The sequence below is a fragment of the Aquarana catesbeiana genome, linkage group LG01 (assembly GCF_042186555.1).
Source record: "Aquarana catesbeiana isolate 2022-GZ linkage group LG01, ASM4218655v1, whole genome shotgun sequence".
Lineage (NCBI taxonomy): Eukaryota > Metazoa > Chordata > Amphibia > Anura > Ranidae > Aquarana > Aquarana catesbeiana.
The window spans coordinates 109726001-109743476 of record NC_133324.1 but is presented as its reverse complement, the minus strand read 5'-3'; the positions used below and the strand labels follow the sequence as shown (position 1 = coordinate 109743476).

The window sequence follows — 17476 nt, the reverse complement described above, 5'->3', positions numbered from 1 at the left end:
TTAGAAAAAATAGTGTTACAGTAGATAAAAAGTATACATTTTATTCTATAATATACATTTATAATGACGCCGAAATTTTGATTCTAGTACGTTGCAGTTAATTACAAATAAAATAAAGGGCATTGGTTAAATTTGCACAAGTCTTTTAATGGAACACTGAAACATCATGGAACAAAACAAATAAAACAAACAAACAAAAAGTAAATAAAATAACTCTGTGTACCTCAGTAAAATTTTTTGGCCATATGTAGCACGCCTAAGGTCCTATGGCTGTTAAAGTGAACCTGTACTGAGAGAAAAATGCAGGCTCCTAGTTGCCCGATTTTATGCTCATTTAATGGCATTAAAGTGATACTAAACACACTTTTCAATTTAAATTGTCCCTTCTTTTAGTCCTTGTCTGCTGGTCACGTGTTCAAAAAAAAAAAAAGGCCTTTGAAATACAGAATAAAAATAAATAATATCAAAGTGTTTTAAATTGACATACAAATATATATTATAAATCAAATCTTTGTTATTTTGTGGAAAAAAACATGGTGTCAGTAGATTTCGGCCAGTCACAGGCTGTGTCACGCCCCTCCAGCCTGTGTCTTAAAATAAGAGGGAGGTGAAGCCTCCATCACTCAAGATGTAATATTCCACCCCCATTGTGTTTTTTTTTTTTTTTTTAATCAATTTTTTATTGACGGGGATAATGGGTAACTGAGATACAATAAGAAGATAAACATATACCTCTACAGTTGCACTGTATACAGATTAAACATACATGTACATATGTTGCAGTTACCTAGTATCAGGCACATATAAACTTGTTTTTAGTAGAACTTAGAACAAACAAAAAAAAAACACAAGAAGAATAAAATAAATATCAAATAAAAATAGAAATGAAAGAAAGGAGAGGAGAATAAAGGACTCCTTCCTCCAGGCTTGTTCATAGGCATATGTACCACATGAGTTACCCCCATTGTGTTTAGCTGGTTAGTGGGCATGGAGGAGGAGGAGGGAGGGAGTGGGCTGTCATTTACCACTGTGTATACGTCCACATATGTGACTCAATAGTCACGTGGGCTGCTCAGATGTGATAGAGAGGAAATTCTCAGCATAGAAACACGCTGAAAACTGAGCATGTGCAGAGATGCCACCACAGCTGCAAAATCCCTAGCTGAATTGGGGACATGAACAGAAGGTGGAGAAAGAGAGCAGCATGATCAACCAGGTTTTTCGCAGAATACAGAAAATGAATCTTATAGTGACTTAGTAAGTATAAACAGCATGTTATACACATTTTTTTATGATGTGGGTTTAGTGACACTTTAATACTGTTACATTTTTTTATTCACTTCCTGTCTGGAAAAAATATTCTGGCCTTGGCTGAGAGCAAATCTCTCTAATGGAGCCCCAGATAGAACCTCTGTCAGGTTTTTACTCCTAATGCAAAAAACTAGAATAAAAAAGGGTTTTGTATGCAATACACTTTGAAATTATAGACAGCCAAGCATCTAGCAATTTCAGCAGGAGATCAACAGTGACAGCCTGGGTAATTCTCCCTGCGCAGTTTTCTTCTAATAAATTATCTAAAAAGAGAATGTTTATGGGCCCATCCCAAGATTTGAAAGTAAAGCCTCGTACACACAGTCGGATTTTCCGACGGGAAATGTGTGATGACAGGCTGTTGGCAGAAAATCCGACCGTTTGTATGCTCCATGGGACAATTGTTGTCAGATTTTCCGCAGACAAACGTTGGATGGCAGGCTTTAAAATTTTCCAAGGACAAATGTCTGTTGTCGGATTTTCTGAGCGTGTGCACACAAGTCCGTCGGACAAAAGTACAAACACGCATGCTCAGAAGCAAGGACGAGTCGGAAGCGGTCGGTCTTGTAAACTAGCGCTCGTAATGGAGAATTAACATTCGTGACGCGGCAAATTATGAAATCTAGAAATGCAGTGCACATTCTCTTTTTCTTTAATGGGATAATAATGAAGCTGCTTTGCTGGTGATACTGATGGAGTTATGGCAAATTGATTTTAAAAGGCTTTTTTTTTTTCTAGTGATATCAAGAATAATATTATTATGCTTGTTATTTTTTTGGTGCAAGTTACCACAACACCTTTATCCCGTAGTTTTTAAGATCAAAGATAAAACTATGTTGGTGTCCCTTGTTAATTTTACATTGGGAGTAGGCAGTTGCATTTAAAAAAATACAAACTGTCATTTGAAGTAAAACACATAGCCAAGTATTATTCTCCACAATTTTTTTAGTGTGCATTAAAAAAAGAAAACAAAATTAGACATGCTATCTGCCAATAGAACTTAACCAAAAAGTGCATTCTATGCATCCAAAAATATAGAAAATATACCAAATCAAATCATTATTCAACCAAAAAATAAATAAAAGCCTCATGCATGTGTCCTGCTTCTTAATACAGGGGGTCAACAATGCCAAGAGTTGGTGAAAGCAGGAGTCCGTCATCCAGAGATAATTCCGAAAATCATCTGGATTATTCTCCTGGAGCTCCCGCAGCAAAGGCATATGACATAATTGGTCATGATTGATAAAGCAACCAATTTTTGGTCCAAGAAATCCTCCTCCTCATGTTCCTGGACTGGACTTGGGTAAAAGCAATAACTTCAAGACCAATAATAAATAACACGTTATCTCCTCCGATTCCGCAACATGGCTGGTTGATGAATGGCCATTCAGAAACTAACTGAAAAGCGGGAACTGAAAAGTGCAAAATGAAAAGCACGAATCAACACTCTTCAAACTTCTACTAACATGAAATTAGCAGAAGGAGCCCAAAGGGTGGCGCTAAAGAGCTGAAAAACCATGTAGTACGTCACTACGTTCATGTTTGTTGGCCGACAATTGTGTGCCGTTTGTATGCAAGACAAGTTTGGGGCCAGCGACCTTTGGACAAAAGTCCGAGGTTTTGTCTGCAGAAAATCTGATCGTGTGTACGAGGCTTTAACAACTTCAATACCAGGCACTCACACCCCCCTCCTGCCCAGGCCAATTTTCAGCTTTCAGCGCTGTCACTTTTTAAATGACAATTGTGCGGTCATGCTACACTGTACCCAAACTAAATTTTTATTATTTTGTTTCAGGAAAAAGGGGAGTTTCAGGAAGTGCTAAGGAGACTGAAGAGAGGGAAGTGCACAGAAGATAAAAAAACATTGCTGGTACTTTGAAGGTTTATATCCATCATATTACATAGCATTTGAATACCCGTTTGTGGCCTTCCATTGAAATACCAATCCTATGGCTGTTGAGAATCATTGTGGATGCCCAGAAGTCGCCCTAAGTTGAAGCATTTTGAGGATACATTAAAGGGGAATATCCTTCCGACCAGATGGTCACTATGCCCATTTGACTTGGTTGACATAAGTCTTTCCAGGTCAACACCCTCTGGTAAGCCTTTAGACCTTCAGGTGATGGCTTTTCCCTACCATTTGTGCCTTTCCAGGGAATTCTGGTTGCTTTTGCCTAGCCTCTTTATTTCCTTTGTTCCAAAATGGGCGTCTAAAATTACACACTTGAGTAACCCGCTGGTCTCATAGCCTGTTTTGACTTGGCCAACATATGCCGTTCCAGGTCATTTACATCTGGTAAGCCCCCGAAAACCCCAGGTGGTGGCTTCTTCACTTCTTTTCATCTACACTGTTGGTGGACTTTAACCTGCTGGTTTCCAGTGGCTCCCATTTATCTTTTTGACTTTGTATCTTGTATGATATTATCACCTTTCACATGCTTTGTTATGCACGTTTTTGATTTATATGTTTATATATGCTATTCAGTATATGGTATATTGTATACATAATTTGCATTGATATTGGGTAATTTTTTTCTCCATACATTGGTTTACACCTTTTGTATTATATATAGGAGATATTTTGTTTTCATATCACATAATTTTTCGAGATATGTCACATATGTCACTACAAATTTAGAGCGCCACACTTTTTTTTTCACTTATATTATTTTGTTCCCACAAATAGAGATTTCTTTTGGTGGTATTTGATCACCTCTGCGGTTTTTCTTTTTTGCTAAATGAATAAAAAAAAAATTTGGAAAAAAAAAAGTTTTTCTTTGTTTCTGTTATAAAATTTTGTAAATAAGTTTTCTCCTTTACTGATGGGCACTGATAAGCTGCATTGATGGGCACTGATAAGCTGCACTGATAAGGCGGCACTGATAAAGGTGGCACTGATAGGCGGCACTGGTGGGTGACACTGATATGCAGCACTGACGGGCATTGATAGGCAGCACTGATGGGCACTCATAGGTGGCACTGCTGGCCACTGAAAGGTGGCACTGATAGACTGCACTGATAGGCATCACTGGTGGCACTGGCAGGAATTTGCTACTGATTGGCAGCTGCCTGGGCACTGATTGGCATATCCCTGGTGGTCCTGGTGGCATCCTGTGGTCCTGGGCGGGCATCCGAGGGAGGGCTGCGCTGATAAAAAATCAGTGCAGACCCCCCCCGTCAGGAGAGCAGCCGATCGGCTCTCCTCTACTCATGTCTATCAGACACGAGTGAGGAAAAGCCGATCAACGGCTCTTCCTGTTTACATCGTAATCAGCCATGATTGGACATGGCTGATCACGTGGTAAAGAGCTTCTGTCAGAGGCTCTTTACCGAGATCGGTGCAGCGGTGTGTCAGACTGACACACCGCACCACTGATCGCCGCGATGCTCGCCCCCACGGGCGCGCGGTGGCTGTTATCCTGCTGGACGTAATTTGATGCCCAGTCAGGATAACTGAAAAACTGCCCGGCCGTCATTCTGCTATAGGCTGGGCGGGAAGTGGTTAATCAATATAAAAGCAGAATACCTGCAAAACTCACCTGGAGCACTAAATGTTAAAACAAGGCATGTCCTGAATGGCTGAGGTGGAAGAGCGGGCAGATGAAGTCACAAGCTTCACCTCGGCCAATTGGAGATTGCCTTGTTTTCACTGATAAAAAATACAAGGCGCTTCCTGAATGGCTGAGATTCAACATTACCAACTCTCTTCTCTGCCACACAAGGGAAGTGTGTAAGGCCTGGGTAGGAACACAGCGCAGTTTACTGTATGCAGCACAAGAGGCTGCACTGTATTTCAGCTTCCACAGCGACTCAGAGCCTTCTGTAACAGTAATAATTTCTTTCAACCAAGCTGCCCCAAACTAACTTTATAAAGTGATGCTTTGAATGTATACAAAGAAGCGCCTGGTAAAAAAGTTCTTCTCAGTTAAAAGACTTTTTTGAAACATTTTAATATTTAGGAGCAACAGATAAAGCCAATGCATTTGGGCAGGGGAAAAAAGCCTTCCCTTCTTCAGAAAATGGGTAGTTGGTGTAAAAGGGTTTGTTAACCCACATGATTTACGTTATATGATCCGCTCTGTCTTCTAATGATATGTTCTCCTGTGTGTGTGCTGTATAAAAAAAACAAACAAAAACGTATATACCTTATCTGTGAGCGCTGATCAGCATTCACGTGACACGCCGCATCTCTCCTCTCCCCGTCTCACAGATGCAGTGGGAGGGGCTGAGATTCCCCCACTGATGTCAGTCTGGAGGAAAGGAGGCGAGAGCCAGAGATAGCCGACACGTCACGTAACCGCTGATAAGCGCTCACAGATAAGGTATATACAGCTTTTTTTTATATACAGCACACACACACAGGGACAACTCATTATAAGACAGAGTAGATTATATAGAGTAAATCGTGTTATTACAGCGGGGGCGGACCCTGACACAGGAGCCGACAGGCGGGGAGGAGGGAGGAGGACACGAGCATAGAGGAGAGATAGCAGGGCTGCAGATGACGGAGGCACGCAAACTGACCACTGTGTCAGGGCTCAGCAGCCATGATTACTGTGGTCAGTTTACATAGGGGTGGGGAGAAACTGGAAGGATCAGCCAGGTTTTTTAGGTGTTACAGGGGTCTAAATGACACAGGACAAGCACTGTGTCATATAACATGCTTTAAAGGAGCAGTATCCGTTTTTTTTTTTGGGTTAACATATGCTTTAATATAATCACAACGGAATGCACAACGGAACCTGTATCAATGCTTGATGAAGATGAGCATCTCCTGGTGGCACCACAGGCAGCTGGCTGTGTGGTATAAAGTGACAGGAAGCATGGACCACTTCTGTAATTGCATTTAGCTATTGACAAAGTGTATGGTCTCCCTGGTGTTTACAGAGTTTTTCAGATATGGATTCACTTCAGCAAGAATGTCCCCGCTCAGCTGCTCTAGTTCCAACACATGGGGTGTCTCCTGAATTTCAGAGTGCATGTCACCCAAGGAAGACACTAGTGAGCTGCAGCTGCTGGTCATTGAACATGAAGTAGACTGTAATAATGGCATGCTTTCTAACAATTCATGACGGAACTCTGTGATGGCATAGTGCACCGGAGAGGAATCCTCTTGGGAAGTCCGTGAGTCAGTGCTTCTCACTGTGTCAGCACTTAGACGTTTCCTACCTTCTTCATCCTTAAGGAATGCTTTTTCATTGATGTAAACAGTGTGCAGAACCTGAAGTTCTCCTTTGTGGAACACTCCATCACTCTCTTCTGGATTCACAAGAAGAGCAGCCTGCAAGGATAGATGATATTCATAACAATGAGCAAAATGTCTTATTCACATACTAAATCATTGCCAATATATCAGTCAGCACTAGTTCTTAAACACCTCCTTGCCAGCATAACTTGCTGTGTGGATTTCCTCACAGGGATATTGCTGATTTAACCACCTTCCGCCTGACCTATTGTAATAACATGGCCGGGCAGGAGCACTGCTATCCCGAGGGGACACCATATGATGTTCTCCCCCACCTGTATATATATATATAATTTTTTTTTAAACAGCTGTGATTAAATACCACCAAAAGAAAGCTCTATCTGTGTCAAAGAAATGATGAAAAATTAATTTGGGTGCAGTTTTGCATGACTGAGTAATTGTCATTCAAAGTGTGACAGCGCTAAAATCTGAAAATTGGCCTGGGCAGGAAGGGGGTGAAAGTGTGCGGTATTGAAGTGGTTAAATAAACCCTGTTGCCAGACCATTAATTTCAACAACGCATGAGCATTTAACATTTTATGAAGGTTGTTTTCTTGTGAAACCTTGCCTTTCACAGGCATCCGAAAGCCCAGAGACTGCTGCTGGGCACTGTCATCCTGGATGTGATTCAGCTGTCCCAGCATACTCAGAGATGTCACTTAGGACACACTATGGTATTTCCCGTCACTCATCCCCCTCCTGGCTGCTACATAAAAGGTTACGTGGGAGGGGTTGAGGAGCTGGAGCAACACAGAGTGTAACTGGACACTCCTAGGAAAGGAGAAAGCTATGATGCGTGGCAGGAGGAGGGGTTGTCCTAAGCAATTAACTCTCCTAGAGTAGTCAAATTTACTAGCAAATTGAGAGGCACATTGCGAGTCATTAAAAATTTATTTCTGGGAAGGAAAAAACTGTAAGATAGCACTTAAAATGCTTCATTTTCTGTGCTTTTAGGTTGTTTTTTGTGTTTAGGTTGAGACAGGGTCTCTAATCGCTGATATAGAAAGGTTTCATGTCTATGAGACCCAAGATATACATCTCCTGCAGATTTTGTAAGTTTGCCCACTTACAAAGAAATGAAGGGTCTATAATGTTTATCATAGGTGTATTTTGAATGATAGAGACAGAATATCAACCAAAAATCCAGAAAATAATGTTATGAATTAAGTTGTAGTTCAGTGAGTTAAAAAAAAGTATTTGATCGCTAAGCAAAATATGACTTAGTACTTGGTGGAGAAACCCTTGCTGGCAAGCACAGGGGTGAGACGTTTCTTGTAGTTGGTTACCAGGTTTTCACACATCTCGGGAAAGATTTCGGTCCACTCTTCTTTACAGATCTTCTCTAAATCCTTAAGGTTTCTTGGCTGTCTCTTGGCAACTCGAAAATTCAGCTCCCTCTATAAATTTTCTATAGGATTAAGGTCTGGAGACTGATTAGGCCACTCTATGACCTTAATGTGCTTCTATTTGAGCCACTCCTTTGTTGCCTTAGTGGTATGTTTTGGGTCATGCTGAAAGACCCATCTACCACCCATCTTCAGTGCTCTGGCCGAGGGAAGAAGGTTCTCATCCAAGATTTTACAATACATGGCACCATCATTGGCCCCTTATTGCGGCAAAGTCGGCCTGTACCTTTAGCGGAGAAACAGCCCCAAAGTATCATGTTTCCACCTCCATGCTTCACTGTAGGGATGGTGTTCTTAGGGTCATAGTCAGCATTGTTCTTCCTCCAAACACGGCGAGTCGAGTTAATACCAAATAGCTCAATTTTGGTCTCATCTGACTACAGCACTTTCTCCCAATTCTCTGAATCATTTACATGTTTATTGGCATGACTGTATATGTGCCTTCTTGAAGAGGGGGACTTGACGTGTTTAGAGGAAGAAAAATGCTGACTATGACCCTAAGAACACCATCCCTACAGTCAAGCACAGAAGTGGAAACATTATGCTTGGGGCTGTTTCTATGCTAAAGGTACAGGCCGGCTTTGCTGCATTGAGAGGCCAATGGATGGGGCCATGTATTGTAAAATCTTGGATGAGAACATTCTTCCCACAGCCAGAACACTGAAGATGGGTCCTTCAGCATGACAATGACCCAAAACCTACCGCCAAGGCAACAAAGGAGTGGCTCAAAAAGAAGCACATTAAGGTCATGGAGTGGCCTAGACAGTCTCCAGACCCTAAAGTGGATGCAAACCTGTTTTTTTTTTTTTTTTTTAATATCATACTGTAGAGTATAAGATTTCCTATCATTTGAGCCCAGTCTTGCCACACAGAGTTAATCCATCTCTGAGCAATCCTCTTTTATTGTTCAGTGAGAAAAATCTTGACAAACTGACAAAAACTTTGTCAAATACTCCCCCTTGCTGTGAGTGACAGCCTAAGACACAGGCATTTTTTTTAAATTCCCTCCCCCACTCCTTTCTTCAGCAGCTCTGCAAGGATTGGCTGTTCCACACCTCAGCATAATTTGGCATGCTGAAGTCAGGTGGTTACTTTCCTGTCTTTTCGCTGGATGTTAGAGATCATAGCAGAAGTTCAGTGTTAGAAATACACAGGGGAGTGTAGAGGTGGGCGGGGAGTCTACTGACATCACGACTCCACCCACCGAGCTGCAGACAACAGACCCACCCACAGAATATGCAATTTTTCGGGTCTCATAACAGACAGAGGGGAGACATTTGACAGGTAAAGATACATGCAGGAGGCATGTATATCCTTATAGATAACCCCTATGGCAGTAGTTTAGAAAAGATGACATTAGGTTTACATCCACTTTATTCTTTTAGAAAATTTATGGAGCAACCTGAAACATCGAGTTGCCAAGCAACAGCCAAAAAACCTCAAGGATTTAGCGAAGATCTTTAAAAAAAAGAGTGACCCAAAATCTCTCCTGAGATGCGTGCCACTCTGGTCACTAACTAAAAGAAACGTCTTACCTCTGTGCTTGCCAATAAGGGTTTCTCTACCAAGTACTAAGTCATGTTTTGCTTGGGAATAAAATATTTATTTTACTCACTGAACTGCTACTCAATTTATAACATGTGTATTATGCGTTTTTTTCTGGATTTTTGGTTGATATTCTGTCTCTATCATTTAAAATACAGCTATGACAAAAATTACAGACCCTTCATTTCTTTGTAAGTGGGCAAACTTACAGAATCTGTAAGAGGATCAAATCATTATTTTCCCTACTGTATCCTGTAAATGAGGCTGGAGGAGATGGGGATGATGTAGAGAAGTTTTTAATTATTTCAATTTATTTTCATTATTTAGAATACTCTGATATCATACATGGCACATTTGATTTACATGATCTTAGTAGGACCTGGCAAGATGTGCAAAGTTCTCTATAATACAAAGCTTTCTGCTAATATCATGATATTCTCTAACTCTCATATATTTACAGAATTACAAAACTAGGCTAAAATGAAACACTGTAATCGTACTCCTTCAAGCAGGATGGAATTACTGTACATCCCGCTAGAAAACAACAATAGCTCTACTATAGTTCAAGTGAAATGCATAACATCTGCAACTTACCTTTACCAAATCTGAAGACCATTCAGTAATGCTACTGTGTGCTGGGTCAGGAACATCTGGCCAAAAGAGATGTTTGATCCTGGAATGTAAATTATTTTAGTCTTGATGAAATGTTTTAAAATATTCTTGAGTGGGTTCTACTGAGAGGAACAATCATTTCTATACATCTACAAAGATGGTCAGTAAGGTCAATGAGGACAACACATTGGGTGACCTATGGGAGAATGTGGTAGTATGCCTCTCAATCAGCTTAATGTGTATCCAGACCCAACCCTTACAGTAGAAATAAAGGCAAAACATTTTTCATCTTGGATAGATATGGGCGTTTTGTAACCCCTGTCAGTTTTTTTTGCTTCAGTCCAACAGTGTCATATCGTAACTTACATTTCCTTCTTGCGTGTGTATGCAATTCCAAACACTACTACAAGCACCACAAGTACTCCGATTGTTCCAATAACGTGGCCAAAATCTTCACTTTCTAAAGAAAAAAGGAGAATACAGCATATAAATAAATGCTGTTATATTAAAGTGTATTTAGTCCCTAACAATAAACTTCTCTCATTTGCTCCCTTTGGTCAGTTAAATATACAGTTGAAACTGTTTTGTTATATCTGTTTGATAAGTGCAAAAGGAGAAAAAAACACAACCGTTGATGTTCATATAAATTCAGAGATGTCGTGTGTCTTCCCCACTCTCTCTGTCGTACGCCAAAGAGCCTACCTCGTTTTTATCTTGGTGTACATAATGCAGAGCCCTTATGTTAAACATGTCTGAAAATAGGAGTGGTTGAGCAACATAGCAGAAGAAATTGGGCAGGGCTGACACACCTTGGTGTGTTGTCACAGGATTTGAGTGCATGAAAGGTTTAAAAGTGTATGTCAGGACAAAATAATAAAAATACATCTCTGCACTACATTTATACTTCCTCAGGTTTTATCCCTTTTAAATCTGCAAATACAGGAAAAATAGGATTTTTATAACAGCTTACCTGTAAAATCCTTTTCTTGGAGTACATCACGGGACACAGAGCCATAGTAGTTACTATGTGGGTTATAGGCCACCTTCAGGTGATGGACACTGGCACACCATAAGACAAAAAGTCCACTCCCTATATAACCCCTCCCACTACTGGGAGTACCTCAGTTTTTGTAGCAAAGCAATATACATGTATTAGAAGAGGGGAGGGAACTCTGTGTCCCGTGATGTACTCCAAGAAAAGGATCTTACAGGTAAGCTGTTATAAAAATCCTATTTTCTTTATCGTACATCACGGAACACAGAGCCATAGTAGTTACTATGTAGGATGTTCCAGAGCAATGCCAACTGAGGGGAGGGAGACACAACAAAAGTAGTAGGGCACTATGAGACTAGAGGACTTATACTGCTACACTACGCCCAAAGGCAATATCCTCAGGCCTTTTTACATCCACCTGATAGAATCTGGTAAATGTATGGGCTGAAGACCAACTTGCGGCCTTGCAGATTTGAGCCATGGAGGCTTGGTGATGCACTGCCCACGAAGCACTAACAGCCCTAGTGGAGTGCGCTTTGATTTGAGCGGGTGGAATCTTCCGCTTCAAACCATAAGCTTCAACAATTACTTGCCGAATCCATTTAGAAATAGTAGATTTTGATGCTGCCTGTCCTCTTTTAGGACCTTCAGGATACCAAAAACAAAACATCCGTTTTTCAAATCTGAGCAGTCGCCTTCAAGTAGACTTTGACTGCTCTCACCACATCCAGACAATGTAGTGATTTCTCTTACGTAGAACAGGGTTCTGGAAAAAATGAAGGCAGAATAATATCCTGGTATAAATGAAAACCTGACACTACCTTCGGTAGAAAATTAGGATGAGGACGCAATACTACCTTATCCTTGTGAATAATTCAATATGGTTCCTCACAAGAAAGAGTAGCCAACTCTGATACCCTTCTTGCAGACAATATGGCTACCAGAAAAATTAGTTTCCTTGTCAAAAGGACCAAGGAAATATGCTGTATCGGCTTAAAAGGCTGGACCATTTCCCTTGGACAGTCATCTCTTCCAGGACTGCTCCCCACCCTAAAAGGCTGGCATCTGTTGTTACCACCTTCCAGGTAACTGATAGGAAGGATTTTCCCTTCTGCAGATTCTTGGTTATTAACCACCAACTGAGGCTCCGGTGCACCCTTGGAGGCAGATGCATTGGGAAATCTAGCGCTTGGACCTTCTTGTTCCAAGCCAATAGAATACTTTTTTGCATCAGCCTCCAATGAAACTGAGCATAAGGAATGGCCTTGAACGAAGCCACCATCTTTCCCAACAACCTCATGCAAAGTCGAATGGAGGGATTTTTCTTTGCCTTGACCACCTGAATCAGTTCCTTTTTGGCACTGATCTTTGCCTGGGGTAAGAATACCCTTTTCTAGGCTGTATCTATAATCAAACCCAAGTATTCCAATCGCCTTGATGTTTTAAGAAGGATTTCTCTAGGTTGAGAATCCAACCTAGGTATTCCAGGTAGTTGACTGTAGTGATCATATTTTTGTCTAAGCGGGCTACCGACTGGTCTATCAAGAGTAGATCGTCTAGGTACGCTATAATCAGTATACCTTGGGCCCTTAATCTGGCTAGAGGAGGGGCCAGGACATTTGTAAACACTCGAGGTGAAGTAGCTAGACTGAAAGGCAGAGCTACAAACTGAAAATGAAGATTTTCTACCTCGAAGCGTAGATATTTCTGGTGAGCGAGGAAAATTGGCACATGGAGGTATGCATCCTTGATGTCGATTGACGCCAGAAGTTCTCCTCCTTGTAGGATGGAGACTACTGATTGGATTGATTACATGCGGAAAGAGCGGATATTCAGGAACCGGTTTAGATCTTTGAGACCCAGAATGGGTCTGACATCTCCATTTGGTTTTGGCACCATGAAAAGGTTTGAATAAAACCCCAATCCCTTCTCTTGCATGGGGACCACCGAGATCACTTTTTGAGACAAAAGACGGTCCAATGCTTGAAAGAGAGACTTCTTTTTCTCTGGATCCTTGGGAACATTTGATGTGAGAATACGAGGAAACGGGGACTCTCGGAACTAGCTTGTACCCTAGAGCTATTGAGGAAGTCACCCATTTTTCTCGACACTCATCCTGCCAGACCCTTGAGAACTGCAGAAGTCTTCCCCCCACTCAAGCAAGCGGGGGCGCCCCTTCATAAGGAGGCTTTAGTATTTTGCTTTGTAGGTTTCCTCCCCCAGGACTTCTTTTGTCCCTGGGGTTGACCCTGAGGTTTACCTCTTGAACCTGATGGCGGAGGCCGTCATGACTGCCTAGAGGCTGATGCCCCTGGCACTGGAGAAGGAGCTTGTTTAAATGAAACATGTTTACTCCTCTTCCTAACTGGCAAAAGAATACTTTTTCCACCAGAAATTCTTTGGATGTATTTATCCAAATCATCCCCAAACAGCCGTTCACTGTGAAAAGGTAAACTAGCCAGGAGCTTTTTGCATGGCACCTCGGTTGACCAATTTTTCAACCTTAAGATTCTACGCATCTGCACCAGCCCAAGCGTAAGGCGCGAGCCCTGAAGAATAGAATCTCTAATGGCGTCTATTGCAAAACAAAACGCCGCTGGTAGTTTGGATAAATCCTGGGCCTGCTGATCAGGAATAACCTTGAGCACCTGTTTAAACTGGTCTCTCAAGGATTGACATACACCAATTGCTGCCAGCGCAGGCTGAGTCACTGAACCTGCCAGAGAAAAAGTGTTTTTTTAATTCCAACTTTTTGTCCATTGGATCCCTAAGCATTTGAGCATTGTCTACTGGACAAGTCAAACTTTTATTCACAGAGGATATAGCAGTGTCAGTTGCTGGTATCTCACACTTTTTAGTGTGAAAGTGATAACTCCTGCGCTGTTAAAAAGGCCTATACTAGAAGAACACTGCTGCAACACCTGTAGACTGATCCAAATAGACAGATTGAGCATAAATATAGGAGATGGTGATTGCGCTGTGATAAACAAAGGGGAAGGGAAGCGGATGGGACTAACTTAAGTGCATATATACCAGATGACCTAAATGCATGAGCCAAACTCATATAAGGGCTTTTAAATACTAGAAGGAAGTAGTATATATATAATGATACATATAAGGATGCATGTAAACACATATGAGGGCTCTTAAATACTAGAAAAAAATAGTATAAATAATAATACATGAAAGCAATGCTGGCATCAATGAGAAGTGCAAACAAAAAATTCAGTATGAGTGTGTATACCAATATCAAATGGGTGCATAAGCCAAGTGAAGCATTAGGCTCATAAATATTAAATGGATCAAAGTGCTGACATAAGTGAAACACACTGCAAAATGGTAACACAAAAAAAAATTAAAATACAAATAATGAAACATACATTGAGTCCCAATAAGTATGGGCTAGTATCACACTAGCACATAAGTAGCAGCTTGAAAGAGCTGTAGGTGACTAGTCCACAAATGTGAGACAAAAACAATTCCACCACCAAATAAAAACACTCCCAAATGAAAAACAGTTCCAATAGTGAAGGGAGAAGGGGGGGTTCTTCAGTGAGGGCACCTCTGTGTTCGCAAGCCGCCTACCTTACTGCTGTAAGGTATACAGCTTGTGTTGCAAATAGCCAGCAAGCATGGAAGTCCAGTTGTACAATGGATAACGATGGTTAAATGTACGAGGTGGAATATAAAAAGACAAAAATGGGCAGCATATAGTATACTATAAGTAAGTAAGGTAAGCGGCTTGAGAACAAGGAGGTGCCCTCACTGAAGAACCCACATAGTAACTACTATGGCTCTGTGTCCCGTGATGTACGATAAAGAAATATCTGTTGATCTGCACTCAGATTATAATTACCTCTTGGGGAAGGACACTGAATGTTTTTTTTTGTGTACTGAAATTGAAAGGGTCGCATTGCTCATGTCTCTTGGACACTGAATCCCATCCATTCTCCTAGTTTCCACAGCATAGGGACTAATTGTTCTGTAGTTGTAGATAAGACCTGAGAAAACTCCTGGATATAACACAAGAACTATGCACAGGCCAGCTTTGATTTTCTATAGGAATGTTTTCTTATGACCAGTGACCTAGTGTAATATGTATCATCTTAAACTTAGAAATGTAAAATTACATGTATGTTTAACTTTGTGTGATGTGACAATTTAATTCCCAGAATACCCACAGTATAGCATTATGGTGGTAAGTCACACAGCCATTTGCATTTGAGCGTGTCTGACATGTTCTAACTCACCTGGGTAGCAGACCAGTTGACTGAGTCTTTATAGCGCAGTAGAAGAAATAACACGTGTGCATTGCGATGTTGGCAGAAAATTAGTGACAGGAATCTGGAGCAGAGGGTTAACATTAAATTTTATGTGAAAACTGGCAAAAGTGTGAGTGAACCTTTAGCTCTGTTACAACAGGCTTATGGTGAACATTCCATGAAGAAATCAAGTGTTTTTGAATGGCATAGGTGGTTTGAGGAGGGGCAGGAAGATGTTCACGATAACGCAAGAAGCGGGCAGGCAAAAACGCATAAGACCGATACAAATATGGACAGAGTGCATACCGAATCTGTTCGGGGGAAAAGACCGGAACTCTGGCTTGACAAGTGGAATCTCCACCACGACAATGTTCCTACACATGATGCGCTAAATGTTTGCAGGTTCCTGGCGCAGAAATCTTTTCCAAAATTTGACCAACCACATTATTCTCCTGACTTAGCATCCTGCGGCTTTTGGCTGTTTCCAAAATTCAAAAATGCCTTAAAAGGATACAGATTTTATGACATTCCAGACATCCAGCACACCGCAACAAAGATACTGCTCAGCAGGGGCGTTGCTAGGGGGTGGCTATTGGGGCTATCTGGCTATCTTGCCGCAGGGTCCCTGCCTAACCAGCGGGTTGCGGCTGCTGCAGCAGGCTGGCTGGCTGCTTGAGAGAGGCAGAAGAGAGGAAAGAAGCAAGCTCTTCACAGCCGGGCCTCTTCAATTTGGGAGCGAGGTGCGGTGAGCAGCAGAGGGATGACATAATCTCTCACTGTCCGCCACAAATCGGCGCTCCTCCGACCTCATGGCACGGTCATCATGGAGCTCCAGTTTGCAGCAAAGACTCCCTTGCTTCAATGTTGGAGGTGCGGCGGGGAGCAGCGAAATGACATCATCCCTCACTGCCCACCCCGCATCACCGCTCTCCTTCTCTCAATAAATGGACCAGTGCTGTCAGCCTGCCACCAATGTAGCGTTAATGCACATTTGGTGGCACTGGCTGGCATGGCAAGTGACAATCCACATCTAGTGGCAGGTGACAGTGGCAAGTATGACGCTGCATCTGGTGGCAGGAGATGTGGCAAGTGACACACCCAGGGCTCCCACTGATTCTGCAGTATGGTGAGTTGAACCACTTCATTATATATTAGAATGTAACAATAGAAATAATGCATTTCAATCACCCTGACACCATATCAACCATTATGCCATGATGACTGAAGCGCCAACACCAGCCATCGCCCGTGAAAAATTGCTTACCACTGGTCCCCCCCGCGGGCATGCAAAAAGGTTGGTGACCGCTGCTATGGGCTCTAGCCCCAGATCTTTTGCAGACCTAGCAACTCCCCTGCTGCTCAGAATTCTGGAAAACGAATTCCAGGAATGTTTCTGGCAATGGCACAGTCCCCTAGAAAAGTGCGTAGCCTAACAAGGGGACTACTTTGAAGGTGACAGCAGCCACTAGTGTATAGGTAAGCAAACATTTTTTCTTACAGTCCATTCTGGGAATTAAATTGTCACACCTCGTACACAGTCAAGGCAGATTATTATAATAATAATAATAATAAAGAAAAAAATTCTGGAATTTAAGAGGGTAGTTTGTGTTATCATAGATGACCTTTGCATTAGGGAAGAATTTGAATAGTCAGTGATATCCTTTGAGCTAAAGTGGGAGGTGCTGGGTTCATCTACTTAGTGGCTACCACCACAGTCCATGAATAGGGTTTCACTCAGAAATATTCTTGATAATGAGGCCGCATTTCTTCATCTATTATAACAAATAATACTTTCAGGAGTACATAGAATAGGAAGCTGCAGTATGGAGGCCAACATGTTAATAACCTGATTCCAGAAATTATCAGGCAATACAATAGCAGGTGTATAAAATTCACCTGTGGACAAGTACATCTTAAAAGAGAAGTCCACTTTCTGACCATGTTTCATGTTACACCCATATTTAGTCTGTAACATGAACATGGTCAGAGTCTGCAGCCCCCCACCCCTAAAATCCCCCCGCACTTACAAAATCTGTCTATTCTCTGGCTCCTATCATTATTTGAATTTGATATAACTGTGCATGGCTCCTCCTGCAAAGCT

The 17476-nt window shown here is 41.7% G+C and overlaps 1 protein-coding gene across 2 annotated transcripts in view; it reads right to left on the bottom strand.

The window, feature by feature from the left end:
* Positions 1 to 126: 126 nt before the first annotated feature.
* The window catches only part of IL31RA (interleukin 31 receptor A), a 123996-nt gene continuing 106646 nt past the window's right edge, over positions 127 to 17476 (bottom strand). For both annotated transcript variants that reach the window (XM_073622860.1, XM_073622868.1), the window contains 3 exons: positions 10486 to 10579; positions 10102 to 10180; positions 127 to 6592 (listed from right to left, as the gene is read on the bottom strand). In XM_073622860.1, coding sequence (XP_073478961.1) covers positions 6158 to 6592; positions 10102 to 10180; positions 10486 to 10579 — 608 coding nt within the window. In that variant the 3' untranslated portion in view covers positions 127 to 6157. The remainder of the gene's footprint in view (positions 6593 to 10101; positions 10181 to 10485; positions 10580 to 17476) is intronic.